The 21,356-nt window shown below is 40.6% G+C and overlaps 1 protein-coding gene across 1 annotated transcript in view; it reads left to right on the forward strand.

Annotated features, from left to right (window-relative positions):
* AGAP1 (ArfGAP with GTPase domain, ankyrin repeat and PH domain 1) overlaps positions 1-21,356 on the forward strand; it is a 653,532-nt gene that overhangs the window by 248,059 nt on the left and 384,117 nt on the right. The window contains 2 exon segments of the mRNA XM_030579564.1: positions 1,401-1,488; positions 2,277-2,288. Of these exon segments, the coding sequence (XP_030435424.1) occupies positions 1,401-1,488; positions 2,277-2,288 (100 nt within the window).

A 21,356-nucleotide genomic window follows, 5' to 3' on the forward strand; every position in this document is an offset into this window, starting at 1 on the left:
CATGTTTTCCCCTTCTTATAGTCCACATCACTCCCTGCACCTATGGCCTATTGGACAAGGGCTGGATCTATGAGCTTTGATTATGAGCTCTATGCTTAAGATACTTCCACAACTGCATTATTGGCAATCTTTGGAGTATGGAAGGAGAGTGAGCAGCTTTCAGGAAGCTATCTTCACCTAGTTCTTTACTGGAGTATGTTTGCGGTGAGGGAGAACAGATCCAGGATCATAAGGCTTTCCCCAAGCCCACTTCTCCCCAAACTGTCACTTTGGGATTGTTTGGCATCCTACCTGCTGTTTTGAACAAACTTTATTAGGAAGACCACCTTAGTTCAGCATGCTGATAAGAAGGATTCCATGAAATGGATAGAATGTCTGTTAATATATTATGGGTTCATTGAACACTTCTGTTGTGTTCGGAGATCAAAAGTGCACAGTGGCGCACAGTCACTGACCCAGGAGCTTACGTACTGAACTAGATGGATGATAAAACAGTTGAGACTCTCAAAGGAGAACCAGGAAAAAGTGTCGTCTTGAAATCATGTATAGTATTCCACCTTTTCAAAAAGGTATGATCAAGTAAATACTTTCAGAACTGTATTTTAAGGAGGAATTTGAATACAAGGGAATGATTGACAAATGCACAAGAGGGTGCTTCTTCCGAGTGTAGGGGTCAGCATATCAGAAAGTGAAGTAAATGGGCTACCTAAGGGGTAGTTTTAAAGCAAGAATTTGGTGAAGCGAACAGAGCAATTGTAACTGCCACTTACTTGCAGGTTTTTAACAAATAAAAATTTCCTTTGTGTGACTCATAACAATAGTGTTTCTTCTGCTGACTCTGCGGCAGCAGTTACACCAGAATTGCTACCTGGGATAATTGACGTTAATGGACAAAGTAGTCCAACATGGTCTGAAAGCTTTAGATAAGTTGCATTTTTTTAAAAAAGCATGAAGGATAGAATAAATGTTACTTCATTTTTTACTCAATCTTGATATGCAGTTGAATAAAGAATGTTCTGGAAGTTTGGCATCCTTGGGGGTGGGTGGGTGGGTTAAGACTGCAGTGCATTATTGTATAAGATGTACAGTATTGGTGTTGTGTGTGCCTAAGGAGGAGTAGAGGGAAAGGACTATAGATAGCTTCACTTCTCTGGCATTCCTTTTGCACTATGTATGTGATGTGCTCTCACAATGAATTTTTTGGGAGTTCTGAGATACATTGCTTGTTTTTCTTATAAATGGTATTTCTCCTAAACACAGATGTTAAAATATTAAATCTGCTTTTGGGGGCTGAGACGTTCTTTGTTTAAATAAAATTATACAAATCATACTATTGATTATATTTTTTAAATATCAGAAGATTTTATTATTGCTCAATGTGTATCATCTTTTAATTGTAGGGAATTGTGGGGAATTTAGCTAGTGGCAAGTCTGCACTTGTGCACCGGTATCTGACTGGCACGTATGTCCAGGAGGAATCACCTGAAGGTAAGTGGATATGCAGATGATTAAAACCATGCTGATTTTAGTTCTTTTGCTTTCATGCAATGCACTGTTAATCCTGTTTTTATATATCATACAGAAATATACAGTAAAAAAAAAATCATCATTGGTTGTTCTGCAATGTTGGTAAAAAAATAAAGTATGTTTCCTTTTAACATTTGTCATAGTGGAGATAAGTAGCAGCAACGACAACAATTGCATACCTCTTTTTTTGTAATATCTTAACATTTTAAAATTCTTTCCCATGAAGTATTTGTGCATATGGGAAATGTTCTTAATCTCAGTTTCATAAATGCAAACACTACCCAATGTAGTGTTTACTACTATGAGTACTTCCATTAATTCCAATTTGGCTGCTGAAGGCAATTACTACTACTCTTGGTATTGGAAATATACAGGATTGGGCCCTTCAGTTGTTGTACAAGAGACAGTAAAGATTTTCAAATAAAACTCGTGTTATGAATTTGCTCCATTATTTTTGGAACATTAATTTTTGGGCCTGGAGGAGAACAATTTTTTTTTCCAGTTCTAGTTTTATGTTACAGTTTAATATGTAGTTCAAAACTTTCATTGTATTTGTTATTTTAATTTAAGCTTAGTCACTTGTACCGTTTGAGATCATGTATATCATCGTAGCACATAATTGAGGTATATTTTTCACTAAAAATATTTTCTTGATTTTTATTTATTCTCCTTATGAACTTTAAATCCAACTCTGAGACACTGAATTTCTGGTTCCTTCTTTTCCTTACTGGCTGTTCCATTCTTTGCAGATATGGATGCAGGTAACTATTCATTCTCTTCATGGCAGTGCTTGTCTTGTTTTGAAGAGGGAGGAGGCACAGCTTTTGTACTGTAGTGTTTTCCCTTTGTTTTGTGTATCATCTTAATTTTGTTTTTCTTTTGATTTTCTTAAATTTTAAGCACATCTCTCTCTGTCTTGTCCCTTTCTGTAGATGTCTTTTTAGCAGTAGTCGTATGTAGCTTCATGTGTCTACTGTAACACTTGTTTCAAATTAATGCTTGCCATAGGAGGTTATACAGTTCAGAGTGTTAGAGCATAGTATTCTTGAGGTTTTAACTAGTCTTGGTAGTTAAAATATGCAAGGCTTCACTGTGGAGTTGGCCATTTTCATAGTGGTGCAAACATTTTCTAGATTTTATTACTTTGCATAAAAGAGACTTAGGTCTCATCTCTACTGTTGATAGAGGTGATGTGTGAGGGCCATTGCAAAAGGAGCAATAGTTGGATTTGTACATTAATGCTCAGAAATCCTGTACTGGACTGTTGGAAAAGGTGTTGGAAAGTCACTACCTAGTACTGCCGCTTCAAGCGGCTATCAATAATGAGAAATAAATGAAGATAAATGGTGGGCAAGTCCCAAAACAGAGTCTGACAATGAACAGAGCATAATCAGTATCGCCACTGGTTTTTATTTATTTATTTATTACTCTCATAAGCAGAAGATAATATTTGATTAGTTCTTTCAGGAGACACACTTGTTTCTGTTCTGTAGAATTTTAATGGCATTCTTTCCCCTAAACCTGGAATATTTAGTTTTTCTTGATTCTGTGATTTGTTGCTCTGTTCTGAGCATATTCCCATCTGTTCTCTTTGTCTTTAGGGATAGTTATTTACTGTACTTGAAAGTGACATTTAGGCTGTTTTCATGGACAGGATTAGATCACCAGAGCAGAGTCGGATCATTTCTTTGCACATCAATGTAGCTGACAGGCCTTACTAATGGCACCATGCATTTTCATTAACAGGTAAAACTGGAACAATTAAAAGCCATAATTCACCTTGTAAGCAATAGGGTTAGGCTGTCCAGTGAAATCAGTACTTAGGAATTTAATTAACTCTGACAGCCTGTCGTTAGTAAACATCTTTGGAAATAGCTCTAGCCCCACATAATTTGTGACAGTAATAGTTTATCCTCTCCCCATATCCTTGTGTGAAAACATACCCTGTCAATCTGGATCCATACTGGCAGTTCGAGTGAATCTAGGCAAGGGAAGGAGCTTGTTGCCCCAAGATCTGCATTGGGATTTAGGTTCAAGCTCTGTGCATAAGAGATTCGGCTGACCTGTTAGCAGTAACCTTCAGATTGGATGCTAATGTGAGGAGTTGCCTTTGCCCCTTGCTGATGACTGAAAAGGAATATGGGCTCTTTAAGTTGGACAAAGAGTAGAACATACCTGAGATGATGTGGCTTATGCCATTTCTCAAAATAAAACAGGTTCTTATCTCAGTAGTATTTGTGAGCTGTTGGTGAGTGCATGCTGGGTGGCATGGTAATTTACTCAGCGGCTCAACTACCAGTATCTAACTGTAATGTACTTAGGGTATGAAAGGCACCAGATACAGCCCCACACTGTTTTTGTTCCCTTTATCATTTGTGTCCCAAGTTGCTGCCACCTCAATAAACCACCTTCTGGCATGGGTTGGCTAAGTGCCAGACCTCCTCGATGGCTGTCGAATGTTTCTCACCACGCCAGCAACTGTTTCTAGTGAGCATTTAAGCATCAATATGGGCAATGTCTGTTTTCCTTCCACTTTCTTTGAGCCTAAGTGTTTCTTCCACCCAAAAATACACTTGAATTACATCAGCATATGGTGCAAAAAAATCTTTTCTCATCACTTATCTGGCAGCTCTTTGGATTTTTAATTCTAAGCGAAAATTAGAAAATGAAAGCTGATTTATTTCCTTCAGTAACAATCCAGGAAATAATGCATGTTATAGCAGGCTTTAATTCATTATACCAACCTCCCACTATGCATATATGCATACCCAGTGGGACAAGCATTTTCATTATGGAGGTATTTTGGTGTCTGACTTAAGAGAAAATAGATGTCTGAAACAACCTTGAAGCCAGAGTAGTCTGAGATTTGCAGTTACATCGCACTGATGTAGAAACAGGGAGCTGATTAAATATAGAAGACCTGTTGAAGTTGTCTGCCTTCTCATAGTAAAACAGGGAATGATTAGAAAAGCAGCCACCAATCAGCAACTTGTATTGTGCAAGTACAAGACATGTAGTTGAGCTGCGAATATGTCACATTCAAACTGTCATCTTCACACCTACATTTGAAGAGTAGTTCTGGTTTCTTGAGAGGGGTGAACTGGAAACTGTTCTCAGTCACCAAACTTGTCCTCTTAACAATTATCTGTGAGTATATGTACACTTCAGTTAAAAACCCATGGCTGGCCTGTGCCAACTGACTCAAGTTAGCAGGGTTCTGGCTGAGGGGCTGTTGAAGCTCTAGCCAAGCTTTGGGACCCTTCCATCTTGCAGTGGTTCTAGAGCCTGGGCTCCAGCCCGAGACCAAATATCTACACTTCAGTTAAACAGCCCCTTAGCCTGAGTCAGCTGGCAGTGTAGGCATACCATAGAATCATAGAATATCAGGGTTCGAATGGACCTCAGGAGGTCATCTAGTCCAACCCCCTGCTCAAAGCAGGACCAATCCCCAGACTGATTTTTGCCCCAGATCCCTAAATGGCCCCCTCAAGGATTAAACTCACAACCTTGGGTTTAGCAGGTCAATGCTCAAACCACTGAGCTGCCCCCCTCCCCCATGTTTGGACTAGTAAAAATCTAATTCCATGGATGGTGTTTTTCTGCATGCACAAACTTTGATACCTCTTTTGTGTGGTGCATTCCATTGTGATGATACTGTACAGTTCTAGGTCCCCTTCTATTTGAGAATATTAAAATGTTTTGCAAACATAAATGAATTAAGCCTTGAAACACCAGTGTGAGGCAGGTACTGTTGCCATTTTATAGAAAAAGAAACTGAGGCATGGAGCAGATACATGACTTGACTTAACCAAGGTGTCACATATAAGAATAAAATCCAATCTCCTTACTTGTGTCATGGTTATTTAGAGAGGTTTTGTCTGTTTCAGCCTCCTTTTGAAGTTTCAAGCAAGTTAAATGGAAACCATAATAAAATACTTCTCCTATCCAAGAAGCAGCAGCATGGGGGGGGAACCCAGTACGCACAGTAAACCTGGACAGTGTGGGAGGGTCAAGTAGGCAGCTGAGAGAAGGTAAACAAAGAATGTGAGGTGCTCAGTCTGCCCAGGGCATTTTCTAAGGATTGGAGGAGGGAAAGGAAGTAATAAGGAACTGTTATCTGGGTCCCTTTTTTGGACATAGGAAAGTGTAAGAGCTGGTGCTGAGAGGGAAGCAGGTCTCCTGCAGGAGGGATTAGAGACAGGATGAAAGATAGCACCAGGTTATAGCTAGCTACCAATTTTTTTTTTTACAATTCAATATTAGAACACAAACGCAATGGCAACTTCAAACGCTGTTGTGTGTTTAAAGATGTACATTCTTCTATAAAGATATTTAAGATAGTAAATTCTTATAAAATATGCTGATACTTTAAATTACCAATACGCGGACATTGCAAAAATCATCCTTTACGTAACCGTAGAGATTGGAGGTTACAGTTCTTTTCCTCTCTTCTAACAGCTGATATCTTCAAGCAGCTCTGCTTTAATTGTAGAAGATTATACACAGCTGTGGTGGTACAGGACCCTGAGTGGCTGCACTTTGGTACTTATAATTAAGGAAATATGCTCAAAATATTAAATTATATTTAAAACTCTAGTGTTTGAAATATTTTTTAAAGATTGGGAAAAAAAAGTCCGTAAAAGCAATAAAAATCCTCCTCTTCCCTCATTTGAAGTGAACAAACATAGCACCCATTCTTGCAACTGATTGATTTAGGCAAGTACGTGATGAGGTCAGCAAGGCTCTGTATGAGCACAGGAATGCCTATATGTGGGAGAGTTTACAGGATCGGGGCTGTAGTGTGGATCGAAATGTGGCACAACGCCATCCCCCACCCTTTACACTTCAACTCCTGCTTAAATCTTTACTGTGACATGCTAGAGAGTAACCTGCTATTCTGAAACATTTAAATGGGGCATGGTTTTTCTTTTTCAGAATAAGGATTTTTTTCTATGTTGTATAGTGTCTCCAAGGCTGGACAGGGCATGTCACGTCAGATTATTCAGCTTCACAGTGGCTTTTTGTGTCTACCATTGTCTCCTTTTACAGATTATTGAAATATTTCATCTTTGTATATTTGCTTTGGTTTCAGGCACCTTTCTAGAAAAGATTCACATGGTATCAGGTTTTATTCCTCTTGTCTCAAGGTTTCTCCAGACTTGGTAAAAAGTATAGATTTCAGCTTGTGGTAAACTTGAGTAAAAAATGGTTTTCTAGTGCAGGTTGGCCATAGAAAGTGTGAAATTTGTTACTTTTTTATGCCTTGATGCTTCTAGCCATCATATGAACTTTACTCTTCTTAGTTTTGTTCTTCTGTTGTGTATTGTCCAAGCTACGGTCTCTAGTGCCTATTTATTTTTACTTATCTTACAGTTTTGACGGGAGAGAATTCTGTGCAAGAAGAAGTGGGAGTAAATGTTCCTTTTAGAATTTCAGCCACTTCTGTGGTTTAACTTTCCCCTGACATTCCTTTCATCTAATCATAAACTCATCATAAAGTAGTTGAATACATCTTTTACTGGAAAATGTAAATCTAAGAAATACTTGATTTGTTAGTCTTGATAACCTTCCCTTTGATTTGTTCATCTGGGCAGTTCACTAACTCATAACGATGCTTGATGGTTGAATAAATACATGGATGGAGTTTGAGCTTCTCCTGTTTCTCTAGTCAATTGAAAGCTTTTACTTTGTGTTTAATGTGTTTTGCTTTGGTGAAGTGTTTGGAGTAAGAAGATTTGAAAGGAACATCTTGTCCTAACACTTTCATTTTTCCCTCCAAATGCTTCAGTCACCCCAAATTTCCATTTTTGCAACTGGGACCTCCAGTCATGCCCTCCAGTTCTGATGGACTTGAATTGTAGCAGGTTCTACCTATCATTCATTATAGAAGGATTATCGTGTGTCTTTATCCCCTGAAATGCGTATATGAGGTGGAGCTATTTAGAAATAAGATACTTTATGCATTTGTGTACTCCTAATGTTATAGAGAATAAAGAGAGACAGTATACAGATTTAGATGCTATGGTGTAGATCTTGCAATTAAGTCCACACAGACAGGCCGGGTGTAAGGCGCTTCCTGTGGAAATATGCTATGTAATCTCCGATTTCAATCATCTACTGCCCAGCATTATATTCTGAGTTGAGGGGAATAGCTCTGTCCCAAAGGTTACATTTTTTGTTTACTATACAGTGCAAGTAATCCTTCAACTTCTGAGCAAATAAAGAGTGCTAAGTAATAAAGGTCACTTTTTATCCTCTGAATAGAAACTTCTCAAAGGACCTCCAGGCCCTGCTGAAAATTCCATAATTGGTGATTGAATAAAAATTCATGGACTTCTAAACCATGTAAACTAACTCAGCTGTGCAATACCTAGAAAAATGAAAATAGAATTCCAAATGCTAAAATGATAGGATTTTCAGTCTGCAATGTGTTAGAATGTAATCTGATGTGATTACACAAATGAAAAAAGGAAGACCTTGAACTGCACATAGATAAATACTTAAATACTAGGGCTCTATTCTTGGCTTGCTCCATGTCCCTTTTGAGTGGGCTGAAGCTATCTACTGTTCTACTAGCGTGTAGTACCTTTCGTGATACCATTGTGCTCCACTGAAATTGTTTAGGTGTTGCACACGTGTATTCAGTGTGGAGAGTTGGGAAGCCAGGCATTGCTGTCTGGACAGTTGATATGAACTCTTTACAAATGATGATTGGGGCGCTTTAGAAAGATAAAGGATGCTGTCAGTATGAAGAAAGTTAAAAATAATTTCAGTGTTTTCTTTAAAAACAAAGTCAATTTTGCATCATATTGTCTGACTCTCCTTTTGCCAGCAGTCATCATATAAAAGAGCCAGGTGTATAAAAAAAAATGATTTTTTTTTCTTGCACACAATACAATACACTCAACCCTCCTCTCACTGCCCTCCCTCCCCCCGAGATGCCTTGCACAGATATGTTTTGGTTTCCAGGAAGTTCAAGATTTTTTAAATTTGCTTCAGTTTTGAAGACTGCTTATCCTCCGTGGCTTTTCTGGGAAGCTGCTAGTGGGGGAATCTGTGACCATGCTCTAAATACATGCTGCCACACTAGTATTTACAAAGGTCTTCCAAACATCTTGGGGTTTTACCTACCAAAACCATATTTCAGTTATAAGTGAGAGTTGAAGAGAGAGTTTCTAGTTGTATATTAATGTAGAATAGTAACGTTAAGTTGACTGGTGTCCCTGTAGATTGTACAGAATATCCCACCTACTAACAGAAAGCTGTGTAACAGCTGAAAGAAGCCAAAGTTATTTGAAGTGAGTTGGAATATTTCTCCTAGCCTTGCAGACTGTCCAGCTAGTGTTCTGAGGCTGTATGAGAGGATCGGGTTTTTGTCCTCAGGAAACTGAAGCGCTCTTATAAATAGATTTAGAGGGAAGCTAAGTGTAGTTGCATGAAATTGTTCTTCCTCTCTACTTTTTGCTCTTCACAGCAGCAGGAAAAGGAAGAAAATGGCTAGTCAGGCCTAGTTGCTGATGGAGTGACTGATTAGGTGCAGGATCAACATATGCCGCTTTTGCAGTGGAATATCACAGACTCAGAGACATGTAGGGCTGGTAGAGACCTAGAGCGGTCATCCAGTCCAGACCCTTGAGCTGCGGCAGGACCCTAAGTATACCTAGATCGTCCCTTTCAGGTGTTTGTCTAACCTGTTCTTAAAAATCCTCCATGGAGGGGTTTCCACAAGCTCCCTTGGAAGCCTGTCCCACTGCTTAACTATTCTTATAGTTAGAAAGTTTTTCTTAGTATCTAGCCTACATCTGTTGCTGCTAATCTGAGAACAATTAATCACCATCCTTTTTACGACAACCCTTAAAATATCTGAAGACTGTTACCAGGTTCTGACCCTTCAGTCATCTTTTCTCAAGTCTAAACATATCCCCATGTCTTTCTTCATAGGTCAGGTTTTCTAACCTTTTATCATTTTTGTTGCTCTCCTCTAGACTCTCTCTCTCTCCAGTTTGTCCACATCTTTCCTAAAAGTGTGGCATCCAGAATTTGACACAGTTCTCCACTTGAGGACTCAGCAATGCAGAGTTGAGCGGGACAGTTACCGCATGTGTCTTATATATGATGTGCCTGTTAATACATCCCAGAATATTAGCCCTTTTCTCCACTGCATCAAATTGTTGATTCATATTCAATTTGTGATCCACTATAACCCCCAGATCCTTTTCAGCATTACTATTAACTGGCAAGGCAGTACCCCATTTGGTAGTTGTGCATTTGATTTTTCCTTCCTAAGTGTAATACTTGATATCATGTAACACTTGTTTTTACTGAATTTCATCTTGATTTCCATCCAGTTATCCAATATGTCTGTTTTGAATTCTAATCGTGTACTCCTCTTGGTTTGGTGTCATCCAGAAAAGATATTAGAGTATTCTCCACTCCATTATCCAAGTCGTTAATGAACATATTGACTAGTACTGGACTCTGGACTGGCACCTGTGGGTCCCCACTAGATATGTTCTTCCAGTTTGGCAACAATCCTTATATTATGGATTGTTGTGGATGTCTTAAGATTTCATGTTCTCATTACTCATCTCTGTGGAAGATTTTTTGGCTTTGTCTTCTTTGTCTTCTGTTTAGAGATGATGTTTCAAGCAGATGAACTATTTTTCTTCAGGTTTTTTTTTACTGTTGACATTCAAATATGGAATGATTTTCTGGATTTTTAATCTCTTGATATATATATATTTTGTAGACTATAAGAACTTGAGGTATATATAGATATAGATATATATAGATGTCAAGTTCTTGTAGTCTACAAAATCCTTGCAACAGTTCATTAAAACAGCATCTCTGTTTATATATGCTGAATCCCCCCTTTCTCATTCGCTGATAAGACTAACAGTGCAGTTCAGAGAGAATTCTCTGAATGCTGCTGCAACCCAGAGCAATACTGTTTAAGCATCCCACAAATAAGGAGATGTTCCTTTTGTGGTGCATATTCATTCTAAAGCAGAAATTTGTGCCTGCTCTGCTACTAAGGAGAAGTTTCTAAAGAAACTGTTTCCTGGAAGGAATTTACCTCTTTGCTGGTGTGCATGGGGGAAAAGAAATGATTATGGTTAAATAGGGTTGCCAACCCTCCAGGATTGGCCTGGAGTCTCCAGGAATCACAGCATGTCATGTGAAATGAAATTTCCAGGAATACATCCACCAAAATTGGCAACCCTTTTATGGTCTGAATTAGTCTTTTTTTGAACATCCCAGTTTTAATACATTTCTAAGAGTTCAACAGCTGACTCCCACTTAATTTCAGTGGAATTTGGGGCCCTAAATATCATAGACTCCTTTAAAGATTCCAGCATAGATAACAACAATTGCAGTCAACTCAGATTTATAGCTAAGATTACAAGTAAATCTGCTGCTAGTGATAAAGATAAATCCTACCAACAAAGCACTGATGGACTTTCTGTGAGTCTGAGTGAGATGGGGTCACTTGATAAGCTATTGATGGAAAAAAGGAGTTCCTCACTTTCTTTTATATATTTGGCTTTTGGATTCATTTTAAAAACCACAAGTTGACCTTTCTAGAAATACCTTTATTGTTAAGCATCTTAAATCTTAAAACTAAGTTAAACTTCCCTTGACCAATAATGCAATGGAATTTTCCCCAACTCCTGTTTGATTTGATTTTCACTAATTTTCATCCATCTGATTAATCCGTTGCTCCTTTTTTGGGGTCTAGTCACAAATATATGTGAAGCATCAACTGCTTGCAGGTCCTTAAGTTTTCTTTGCATCAGATATCATTAGCTGAAGTCCATTGTGGTTGATGCCAAGAAGGGTCTCCTGGTCAGCTGTTGTAGATGCTTTTCTACTGGCCTCCCACACAGCCAAGCATGGCAGGCACCTTCTGTCTGACCTTTGGAGGTGTGACGGGAGGGAGTGGTTGGTTGGACTCTGAAGAATCCCTGTTTTCAGAGGAAGTGGGAGAGCAGAGCTTCCTAGACAGGGAGGGTAAGGTTAACAACCGCTTCATGCCCAGTATTTCAGTCATTCTGACTCAGTAACCTGTTTATTTTCCCCCCTAGGTGGGGGGAATGCCTAGGTGAGCCTGTGCAGGGGAAATGAGGGCTGGAATGCAGGACCAGCCTTGCCCCTCACACCCATAGTGAGCAGTTCCCAAGAGGAAAAACCAAGCAGAATTATGAGGAGAGAATAGGTGTTAAGTAGACTCTCTCTGTTCCAGAAGGTCACCAAGAAGATTGTGAGCTCTTTGGGATAGGGACATCTTGATTATTTGAGTACAGTGTCCACCACAGCGGGACCTTTATTCTGATTCTGGCTTAAATCTTACTGTGTTACATATTAATAAACTATATCTGTGTGTCCCAGCTCCCATCAGTCATGAGTAGCTTTTCACTTTCCTCCAGTAAAATGTCTGTAACAGGAAATCAGAGGATTCTGATTTCATAGTCTGTGCAGCATACAATGTTCCCCATAAATGTCTGGGAACAATGGCAAAAGGATATTATCGGAAGAACTTTCAAAACTCTGCCAGATATATAATTTCAAGTGAAAGAAAAATGTAGCTTTTGCAACTTATCTTCCTGTAAATGATCTTTAAACCAAGAAAATAAAATGGGTAACTAAAATACTATCATTGGTTGGAGAGAGTTCCTAAATTAGTGGACCTGGATCTTAAATTGTCACTGCTTAAAGTTAACTACTTAATAGACTGTTTTCTTAACTTAGTACCTCCTTTTCATTTCACTGGAGCTTCTGGGTGCTCTCCACTTAAGAAAATAGGTAATTTAGGTACGTAGTAGTAGGCCCCTGTTTTTGAAAATGTTATCTGTGGGCTTTCAGGTGTTCCCTTTTCTCTGCATTATCTCTCAGCAGTGTTTGGTATGGACATGGAAGATGGTTAGTAGATATATAAAATAAAGGTGAATGTTACATGTATAGTTTCTAACTTTCAGTTACATGGTAGTGTGCTTTGTCAAAATTACTGTACATTTAAAATAATCTTGGTTCAAAATAGAAAAGAGAACATGTTTTTGTGTTGCATGAAAATGCATTGCTATTATTCCAGGTTTCCTTTAGTTTTATTACAATTCTTTTCTTTGATTAGTTTACAGGTTAATTGCTGCTAGATCAGTCTAACTTTAACTTCAGGGGTATTAGCTGCAGAGTAATATTGTGATGAAAGGGCATCTACTGTATAGAAGCTTGTGGAGTTATGTTTTAGATCGGGGTAGGCAACCTATGGCACGCGTGCTAAAGGTGGCATGCAAGCTGATTTTCAGTGGCACTCTCACTGCCTGGGTTCTGGCCACCAGTCTGGGGGGCTCTGCATTTTAATTTAATTTCAAATGAAACTTCTTAAACATTTTAAAAACCTTATTTACTTTACATACAAAAATAGTTGAGTTATATATTATAGACTTCTAGAAAGAGACCTTCTAAAAATGTTAAAATGTGTTACTGGCACACGAAACCTTAAATTAGACTGAATAAATGAAGACTCGGCACACCACTTCTGAAAGGTTGCTGACCCCTGTTTTAGATAGTCCTGGTATCCAATCCAGGCTGTGTATGTTTGCTAAACTGTGAAATTATGCTGAAAGCTTGGGAGGTTTACCTGACCTAAAGAAACTTTAGAGAGCTGGTGTTAGTGAGAGATTGTTGTGTGTTCCGTAAATAACCTACAGAACATGTTAATGTTTGGTGAAATGAGCTAATATTATGTAAGCTGAAACACTGAACATCTGTCAAGGTTCGGATTTTAGGAGATACTTTTTGGAAAATAAGTTTTTTGTTTTGTTTTGTTTTTCGTTGGGGAATACAAAATTAAAAGGGCAGAAGTACTTTCAGTTGGTAAAAGACTATTCAGCGCTGCTCTTTTTCAGTAAGCACTGTTGTGTATTTAAACTTTTAGAACTTAAACATGAGTTTGAGCACCTTTGGTGTCCTGTCACCAGCACCGAAATACACATTTGAGTGTATTGTATCCTGCCCAACAAAGCGGATCGCTATTTTGAAAATTTTGGAGAATGGTGTATTGATAAAATACATCTTACATAGACTCTAATACAGAATTGGGGGGAGACTTTCAGAGACACAGATGGTAATTAGGTGTCTGACTCCGGTTTGTACATTAGAAAATCTCCCACTTAATGCCTGCACCTAACAAGAATTCTTTCTTCTAGATAAAACTAAGCATCACTAAATATGCTTCATTATAAATAAATAAATACAATGAAAAATGGAAGCTGTGTGTGCCAAAACTGAATAAATACATTATCACATAATCTGGAATCCCTGGCCCTTCATGTCCCTCCCAGATGCTGGTGTGTTCTTTCCTAGCTCCTCTAGGGAAGGTATCATTTAGGTTATAAGATCTTAAGAACATGGACTTCTCTCCCATGTTTTGTGTAAAGCATCTAATATTTGGTCCTAGAAAATAATGATGAAAATGGTTTTAGAAGCAGATTGTTGATGGAGATTATGAAAAATTCATTTTCTAATAGTGAGAGGTGTTGTCGGGTACTGATTGTCTTGTTATAAAATAGGTTGGACAGATGGTTTAATAGGTGATTTAGGTAACTCCTAACTACGTTATGGGGGGGGGGGGAAATTCCCTGTAGGTTGTAATTTAGATACTGTGTTTCTATACTAATTGGGGGATGGGAAAGGAACAAAATATGTGGGGAGAGGAATATAATTTAGAAATTGTGAGGACAAGCAGAGGAAAACATTTTTAATTTTTATATTCTTGTGCCATGCTCAAAATTTTTATTTGAGAATAGTTTGTATTTGGAGTTTCGTGTAGATTAAAGGGTCAGAAAGATGAGGGGAAAACAGGTAAAATATTTGTGGGATATTTTAAAACTTGTAATAAGATACTTGAGTTATTAAAGGTTTTAAAGTCCTTTTAAAGATCCCATTAATAATTATTCTTTTTCACTTAACCCATTTTAGCACAGAGAAAAATCATAATTTACTTGATAGCCTCAAAAATCTTTGTTAGCCTGCTAGTCAGAATAAAATTGTAGTCTAAAGAAGCTTGAGCAAATGTGATGGTATTGTGCAATCTGAATTAAATAAAGCAAAGAGGAAATGGTGCTAGGAAAGGGTACTGAAAATAAGGAACAAAAGCAAAACAACAGTGTAGGAAGAATGCCTTTTAAATTTGCAGTAATAGGTCTTCGTGGAAAGGAGGTAAACTAGGATCAGGAGCAAACAGTTCACTTCAGTAAGGATTGTTGAGAGCGTGGCTGGAAAAATCCAAGGAATGGAAGCTGTACAGCTGCAGTTTACATTCACTTTTTATTTTAACTGCTAAATGAGTTTTAAATACAGCCTGAAAAAGGAAGGCGTGTGGCTATGAGCATCTGGGTGCAGCATGGGGTTGAGTTGGGTTGCTGCTGCTGCCCTCCGCTTTCTCTGAAAATGTCCCCCCATTGCAGCTCTTCCAGTACTTGCAGCAAAGGAAGTTAAGAGTGCTTGCTGGCACTTTTCTCATGCTGTTCTAGAACTGTGCTAGTGCAGATGACATTGTTAAAAAGTCAGTGGCCAGTCTACATGACCTATGACAACACAGCGAAGGTGGGAGACTTAGGAGGTCCCCAGGGTAGGTAAGTTCTGGGAGATTCATGTGACAGAGCTTCAGCCTTCATTCACGTTAGTAGGCATTACATGCATCATTGAGAAAATGTATTTACTTTTAAAACATGCAGAGTCTGCATGTAGATGTCACAGTTCATGACAACTGCTCTGACCAAAAACAACGAGGAGTTCTTGTGGTGCCTTAGAGACTAACAAATTTACTTGGGCATAAGCTTTCATGTGCTAAAACACACTTCATCAGATGCATGGATTGGAAAATACAGTAGGAAGATCTATATACAGAGTACATTAAAAAATAGGGATTGCCTTATCAATTCTAATGAGACAGTTCAATTAAAGTGGGCTATTATCAACAGGAGGAAAAATCACTTTTGCAGTGGTAATCAGGGTGGCCCATTTCAAACAGTTGACAAGAAGATGTGAGTAACAGTAGGGAGGAGAGTTAGCATGGGGAAATAGTTTTTAGTTTGTGAAATGACCCATCCACTCCCAGTTTTTATTTAGGCCTAATTTGATGGTGTCCAGTTTGCAAATTAATTCCAGTTCTGCAGTTTCTCGCTGGAATCTGTTTTTGGAGTTTTTTGTTGAAAAATTGCCACTTTTAAGTCTTTAATTGAGTGTCCAGGGAGGTTGAAGTATTCTCTAACTGGTTTTTGATATTATAATTCTCGACATCTGATTTGTGTCTGTTTTATTCTTTTGCTAAACTGGACAGTCTCTATGCAAATGTACATGGCAGAGGGGCATTGCTGGCACATGACGGCATATATCACACTGACCAAACAAGGGCTCTCATACTCAGGCTTCTGGCTTCCCAGACTTTGTCTTTCTGGAGTGAAGTCCTGTGCCTCTCTCCCTCCTGACCAGGGTATTTCCAGGCTGAACAGTTCCCTGCCTTCATTGTTATTCCCAGCAAAAGATAATCTGTCTATACAGGCCTGCTTGCTTTCTCTGCAGAGAATAACAGTGTCATTTCCAGAAATTTTAAGTTATCATACAGTTTTTTCTAAGCAAACATAAGGTAGAAGCACCACAGAGAAAACATATTGAAAACTGTAAAAGAACTTTCTTGTGTGAACAAGCTTACCAGAGGGTATCTGCCCCATCCCTGCAGTCTCCAGAAGGGCTCTCGTTGGTGTCGGTCCTTCCAGGCTTTCCCTAAGGATTGAGCCCTCTGTGGAATGGAGGGACTGTCTATTTGCTGTATCAGAACAAAAGTCCTCTACCTGCTTAAAACCAGCTATTTGTCCCAAAATCCCTAATTTGTCATTGGTCCCTGGAAAATCGAGTTTGAAGTACCAGGAGATGTTTTCAAAGGGGCTGATTGCCAGAGGAATTACCTTAGCATACCACCTCCTTCTAGAGAAGCTACCTACAATCTCACAATAACACAAACAATTGCATTTTTAATACAGTGGACCCCAAAGATATTAAACTTAGTAGAGTAGATTTGTCCAGGATATGGCAGGAAATTGTCTTCATTGTTGCAGTAGTTTCCAGGGTTTGGGGCATATGCTTCTTACAGAAATGAAGAAGTTTTTTCCCCCTGAATTTTACATTCTTTGCAAAACTGAAAATACTTACCAGAAGAAAATGTGTTGATTCACAGTGCTAGTTTAGTATTGTGGACTCTTTAAAGCCATATCTGTACTTACAACACTTAGTACACCTCTACCTCGATATAACGCTGTCCTTGGCAGCCAAAAAATCTTACCACTTTATAGACGAAACCATGTTATATTGAACTTGCTTTGATCTACCAGAGTGCGCATTCCCCCCACCACCACCTCCGCAAGCACGGCGTTACCACATTATATCTGGATTTGTGTTATATCGGGTCACATTATATCAGGGTAGAGGTGTTCCCATATTCTTGCAATGGTCCAGCTGTACAGATCTGCTCCCTAGTGTACACAGTGCTCAGGTGTTTTTACTGCCTTGTAATGTATACCCCTGAGAAAGTGGTAAATATTATGCGGTCATGCCAGGTTCAATCCTGAAGAGTACTGAGTCTCAAATCTACTTCGTTCACTAGTTAGATATCACTGTCATATGCAGGTTTCTTGTGCATCATGATAGGAGAGAACGAGTGATTTTTAAATACAAATCTGTTTAAATGCCATAGAAATTATAATATTTTAGATGTGATATGAAATATACATTTAATATTCTAAATATGAACACCTTTTCTCTTTGTTAGGGCTAAACAATAAGGTTCACAATGAGATCAGGAAGATACCAATTAATGCTTCGTTTTTTGATCCGTCACAGCAGAAGCAGTATCAGGTACCTTTATGTAGCTTAGTGTTTGCTTTTATGTCAGCTATTATGTAGGGAGATTAAACATCATTGAACAGATCATGGACAATAACAGATATTTTTAAGTTTAAGTGACTAAGGGCCAGATTTTCAGATGATATGAAATGATGTTGCTTTACTGAATTCAGTGGAACTATGCTGGTTTATATTTCTAGTTGTTCAGATATCTCAGTCTGGCCCCCTGTACTGACATGAGGTCCTCCTATATGTCCCCTAAACACTAACTGGTACATCTATGGTAGGAGCAATACAAGCTTCTACCTTGGTGCTATAAAGTATGTAAAGGCTGATGTATATGAACTGCTTCTGGGAGTGTAAAATTATGCATAAATCAGGGGTTTTGGCAAATTTGTCACTGATGCTACCACCAGTTTCGTTCCGCTGACATTAGCTATTGTGGGAGTGCTATTCCAGACAGGATGTCCATGGTCACTGTTACCACCAATGGGAAAAGTTTAACAAAGTCTACTGTAGACAAGACCAAAGCCTATTCAGTACTTGGTCTCTTGGTAAGACTCCCAATAAGATGTCAAATGTAATGGTGGGTTTTGGGAGTATGCAGTATTTTTCTCTGCAGAAAGTTCCACATTTCCTAACAATGGGATTCCAGAAGTGTGGACTTATCATTGAAGAGAAACTTTGAAATGGCTTTGGTGATACTAAATGCATCAGCAACCACCATATGTTCAACCAGATTTGTCAGAAACAGATGAGACAAGAAATGATCCACTCCTGTGCTAGTGATGTTTTACCTGAGACATTGGTTTCTGTTGCAAAGGAGTCACCAGAAGTTAACAGTAACATTTGTGGCAAAAGGCATCCCTAAATCCTGCACTTGTGGGCCAGGGGACAGTACGTTCCTAAGAGATCACACAATAGCTTAGCCAGACAGGCTGTTAGCTTAGTGGGGTACTTCTGTTGGTGGAAACAGAGCAAAGTACTTCATAGAGGGCAGAATAGTCACAGTAGCAACTTGTAAGAGTTAAGGGTGATATGGAATGGCCTTGAAGCATTTAATATAGCTTCTCAGTTGAAATGACCACACTATGATGAGGCTTGGCAGAATACGTTCTTCAAGTAATTGCTTATGGCTATTCCAGTTAGGTCTGTGCACACTGTGTGCACGGCAGCCAGAAGGTTTTACCCCTAGCAGTACTCGTCAGGTCAGTCTGGGCCCCCCCGGAGTCACGCCTTCATGGCATTGGATACAGGGCTCTGCCAACCCACCACCACATCAGTTCCTTCTTACTGACTGTGATGGTTAGCGAGAATGTTCGTATCTCTTGCTTCAGCAACACTCCCCTGTCTGGGAGAGCCACAACCTGTAGCTGCCATCCATGCTGGAGGTATTCGAGGTGGTCAAGGATTTTATTGCCCTCATGGCACCACCCTACCCTCCACGGTGGGATAGGTCTCCTACATTTGTCTCAGTGGCATCCAGGAGACCCTCGGTGCTGTTCAGGGGTAAGCCAGTAATGATGTTGCACCAGTCACCTTCCCCCTGTGCTCACGTAGGGGAGCTGCACCAGTCCCCAAGTTCCTGGCACCAGTCTCTGGCATCGATGGGCACCGCTCCTCTGTTGTCCTCCAAAACAGAGTCCTCTACTGGTTGAGGAGAAGCAGGAGATTCAGGTCTAGTAAGCATGGACGGCAGCCTCATCTGGGACCGTGGCCTGATCAGTGTCAGGCTCCTGCCTAGTGGCCGTTCTGGACGCCCTGGGCATTCCACTAGGGCCAGAGTCAGAGATCCTATTCCAGGTTGGCTTTGGTGCCTCTGGTGTGTCAGCAGGACCAGGCGTTCCCCATGCCAGCACCTACTGCCCTGGAAGACTGGGCGCCGAGAGATCCCCTTGGCGCTGAGGGCAGGGAACAGGGCCTGCTCCCAGCTAGGGCCTCATCCTTGTCCTTGCCTGATGAGGTGGTGGCGGGAATGTCAACGGCCCCTGCTCTGGAGGAGAGCAGGGTGCTCCAACCACTGCTGAGGAAGGAGGCACAGAACCTGGGGATCCAGGCAGAAGAGGTCATTGAGACATCAGACCCCATGGTGGACATTCTCGCCTCCTCTGGTCCCTCCGTATTGCTCTGCCACTTATCAAAACTATTAATGATACCACCAAAACTGTGTGGCAGAACCCCGCCTCCTTACCACCAATGGCAAAGAGGAACAAACAAAAGCACTTTGTTCCCTCTGAGGAGTTCAAGCACCTGTACAGTCATCCCCTGCCAGACTCCCTAGTGGTAGCCGGAGCGAATGAGCCGGAGCGCCGAGGCTACCAGGGTCCCTCCCCAAAAAACTGGGAGGCTAAAAAACTGGACCTTTTTGGGAGAAAAATCGACTCCAAAAGAGGGCTCCAGCTCAGAGTATCTGACTACCAGGCCGTCCTCAGCAGGTACATTTACAACTCCTGTGGAGCAATGGCAACATTTACCAAGCTGTTGCCAGAGGACTCCAGGGCAGAGTTTTCCTCCTTAATAGAGGGCAAGCTCATTGCCCAAGCTTCGTGGCAGGCAGTCCTTGACGTGGCGGATACAGCTACCCACACCATAGCCTCGGGATAACCATGAGAAGGAGCTCCTGGCTTACAGGTTTCAGGGCTCCCATATGAGGTCCAACAAACCATTCAGGACCTCCCTTTCGAGGACCTGGCACTCTTTTCAGAGAAAACTGACTCTTGGCTTCATAGCCTGAAGGACTTGAGCCACCCTCAAGTCCCTTGGCCTCTACACTCCGGCTGCACAATGGAGACACTGTAAGCTGCACCCATCACCTTGTTTTTTCCATCCACAAAACAGGCAGAATTTTTCTCGGAGGAGTGGAAATAATAGGAAGAGGCCACCCCCTCCCCTCAGGCTAGGGCTCTGGTCAGGCAAAATAGTCCTCTGGCTCAAAGCAGAACTTTTGACGGTACACCCAGGGGCAAAGCACCAGTCTGAATTCTGGATCCATCCTGCCTCACTTTCTCATGCTGACTGTCCCCGTTCTACCCTGCATGGGCTCGAATTGCATTGGATCGTTGGGTACTCCGCCCAGTAGAAAAGGTGGTTTGAGCATTGGCCTGCTAAACCCAGGGTCGTGAGTTCAATCCTTGAGGGAGCCACTTAAGGATCTGGGGCAAAATTCAGTACCTGGTCCTGCTAGTGAAAGCAGGGGGCTGGACTCGATGACCTTTCAAGGTCCCTTCCAGTTCTAGGAGATGGGTATATCTACTATTATTATTATAAAAGGGATATTCCCTCCAGTTCTCCCTCCCTCCCTCCCTTCCACCTTTCTTCTTGTCCCTCTTTAGGGACCCTTTTCATGAGCAACTCCTCGCACAGGAGATGCACTTGCTCCTAATGCTGGGGGTAGTGGAAAAGGTTCCTCAGGAGCCGAAGGGCAAGGGGTTCTATTCCTGGTATTTCCTAATACCAAAAGCCAAAGGTGGCCTCAGGCCCATCCTAGACCTGTGAAATCTCAAGAAGTTCGTGAAGAAACTGAAGTTCCACGTGGTCCCCTTGGCCTCCATTATCTCTTCCTTGGCTGTGGGGGACTGGTATGCTGCCCTGGATTTTAAGGGTGCTTACTTTCATATTTCAATACTGATGTCCCTCAGAAGGTACCTTAGATTCATGGTGAACCACAGTCATCATCAGTTCACAGTCTTCCCATTCAGCCTCTCAGTGGCTCCTCAAGTGTTTACGAAGTGCATGGCAGTCATGGCCGTGTTCCTTCACGAAGATCAGGTGCAGGTGTTTCCATACCTTGATGACTGGTTAAGCAAGGACCGCTACAAAGTGCAAGTGGAGGCTTCATAAGGGCTACTTTCGATGACCCGGGCCTTTTACGGAATGTGCAGAAATCAACCCTATCCCCCATTCAGCGAATAGAGTTTATAGGGGCAATA

This window comes from Gopherus evgoodei, chromosome 11 (genome assembly GCF_007399415.2).
Source record: "Gopherus evgoodei ecotype Sinaloan lineage chromosome 11, rGopEvg1_v1.p, whole genome shotgun sequence".
In the NCBI taxonomy this organism is placed as follows: Eukaryota; Metazoa; Chordata; order Testudines; family Testudinidae; genus Gopherus; species Gopherus evgoodei.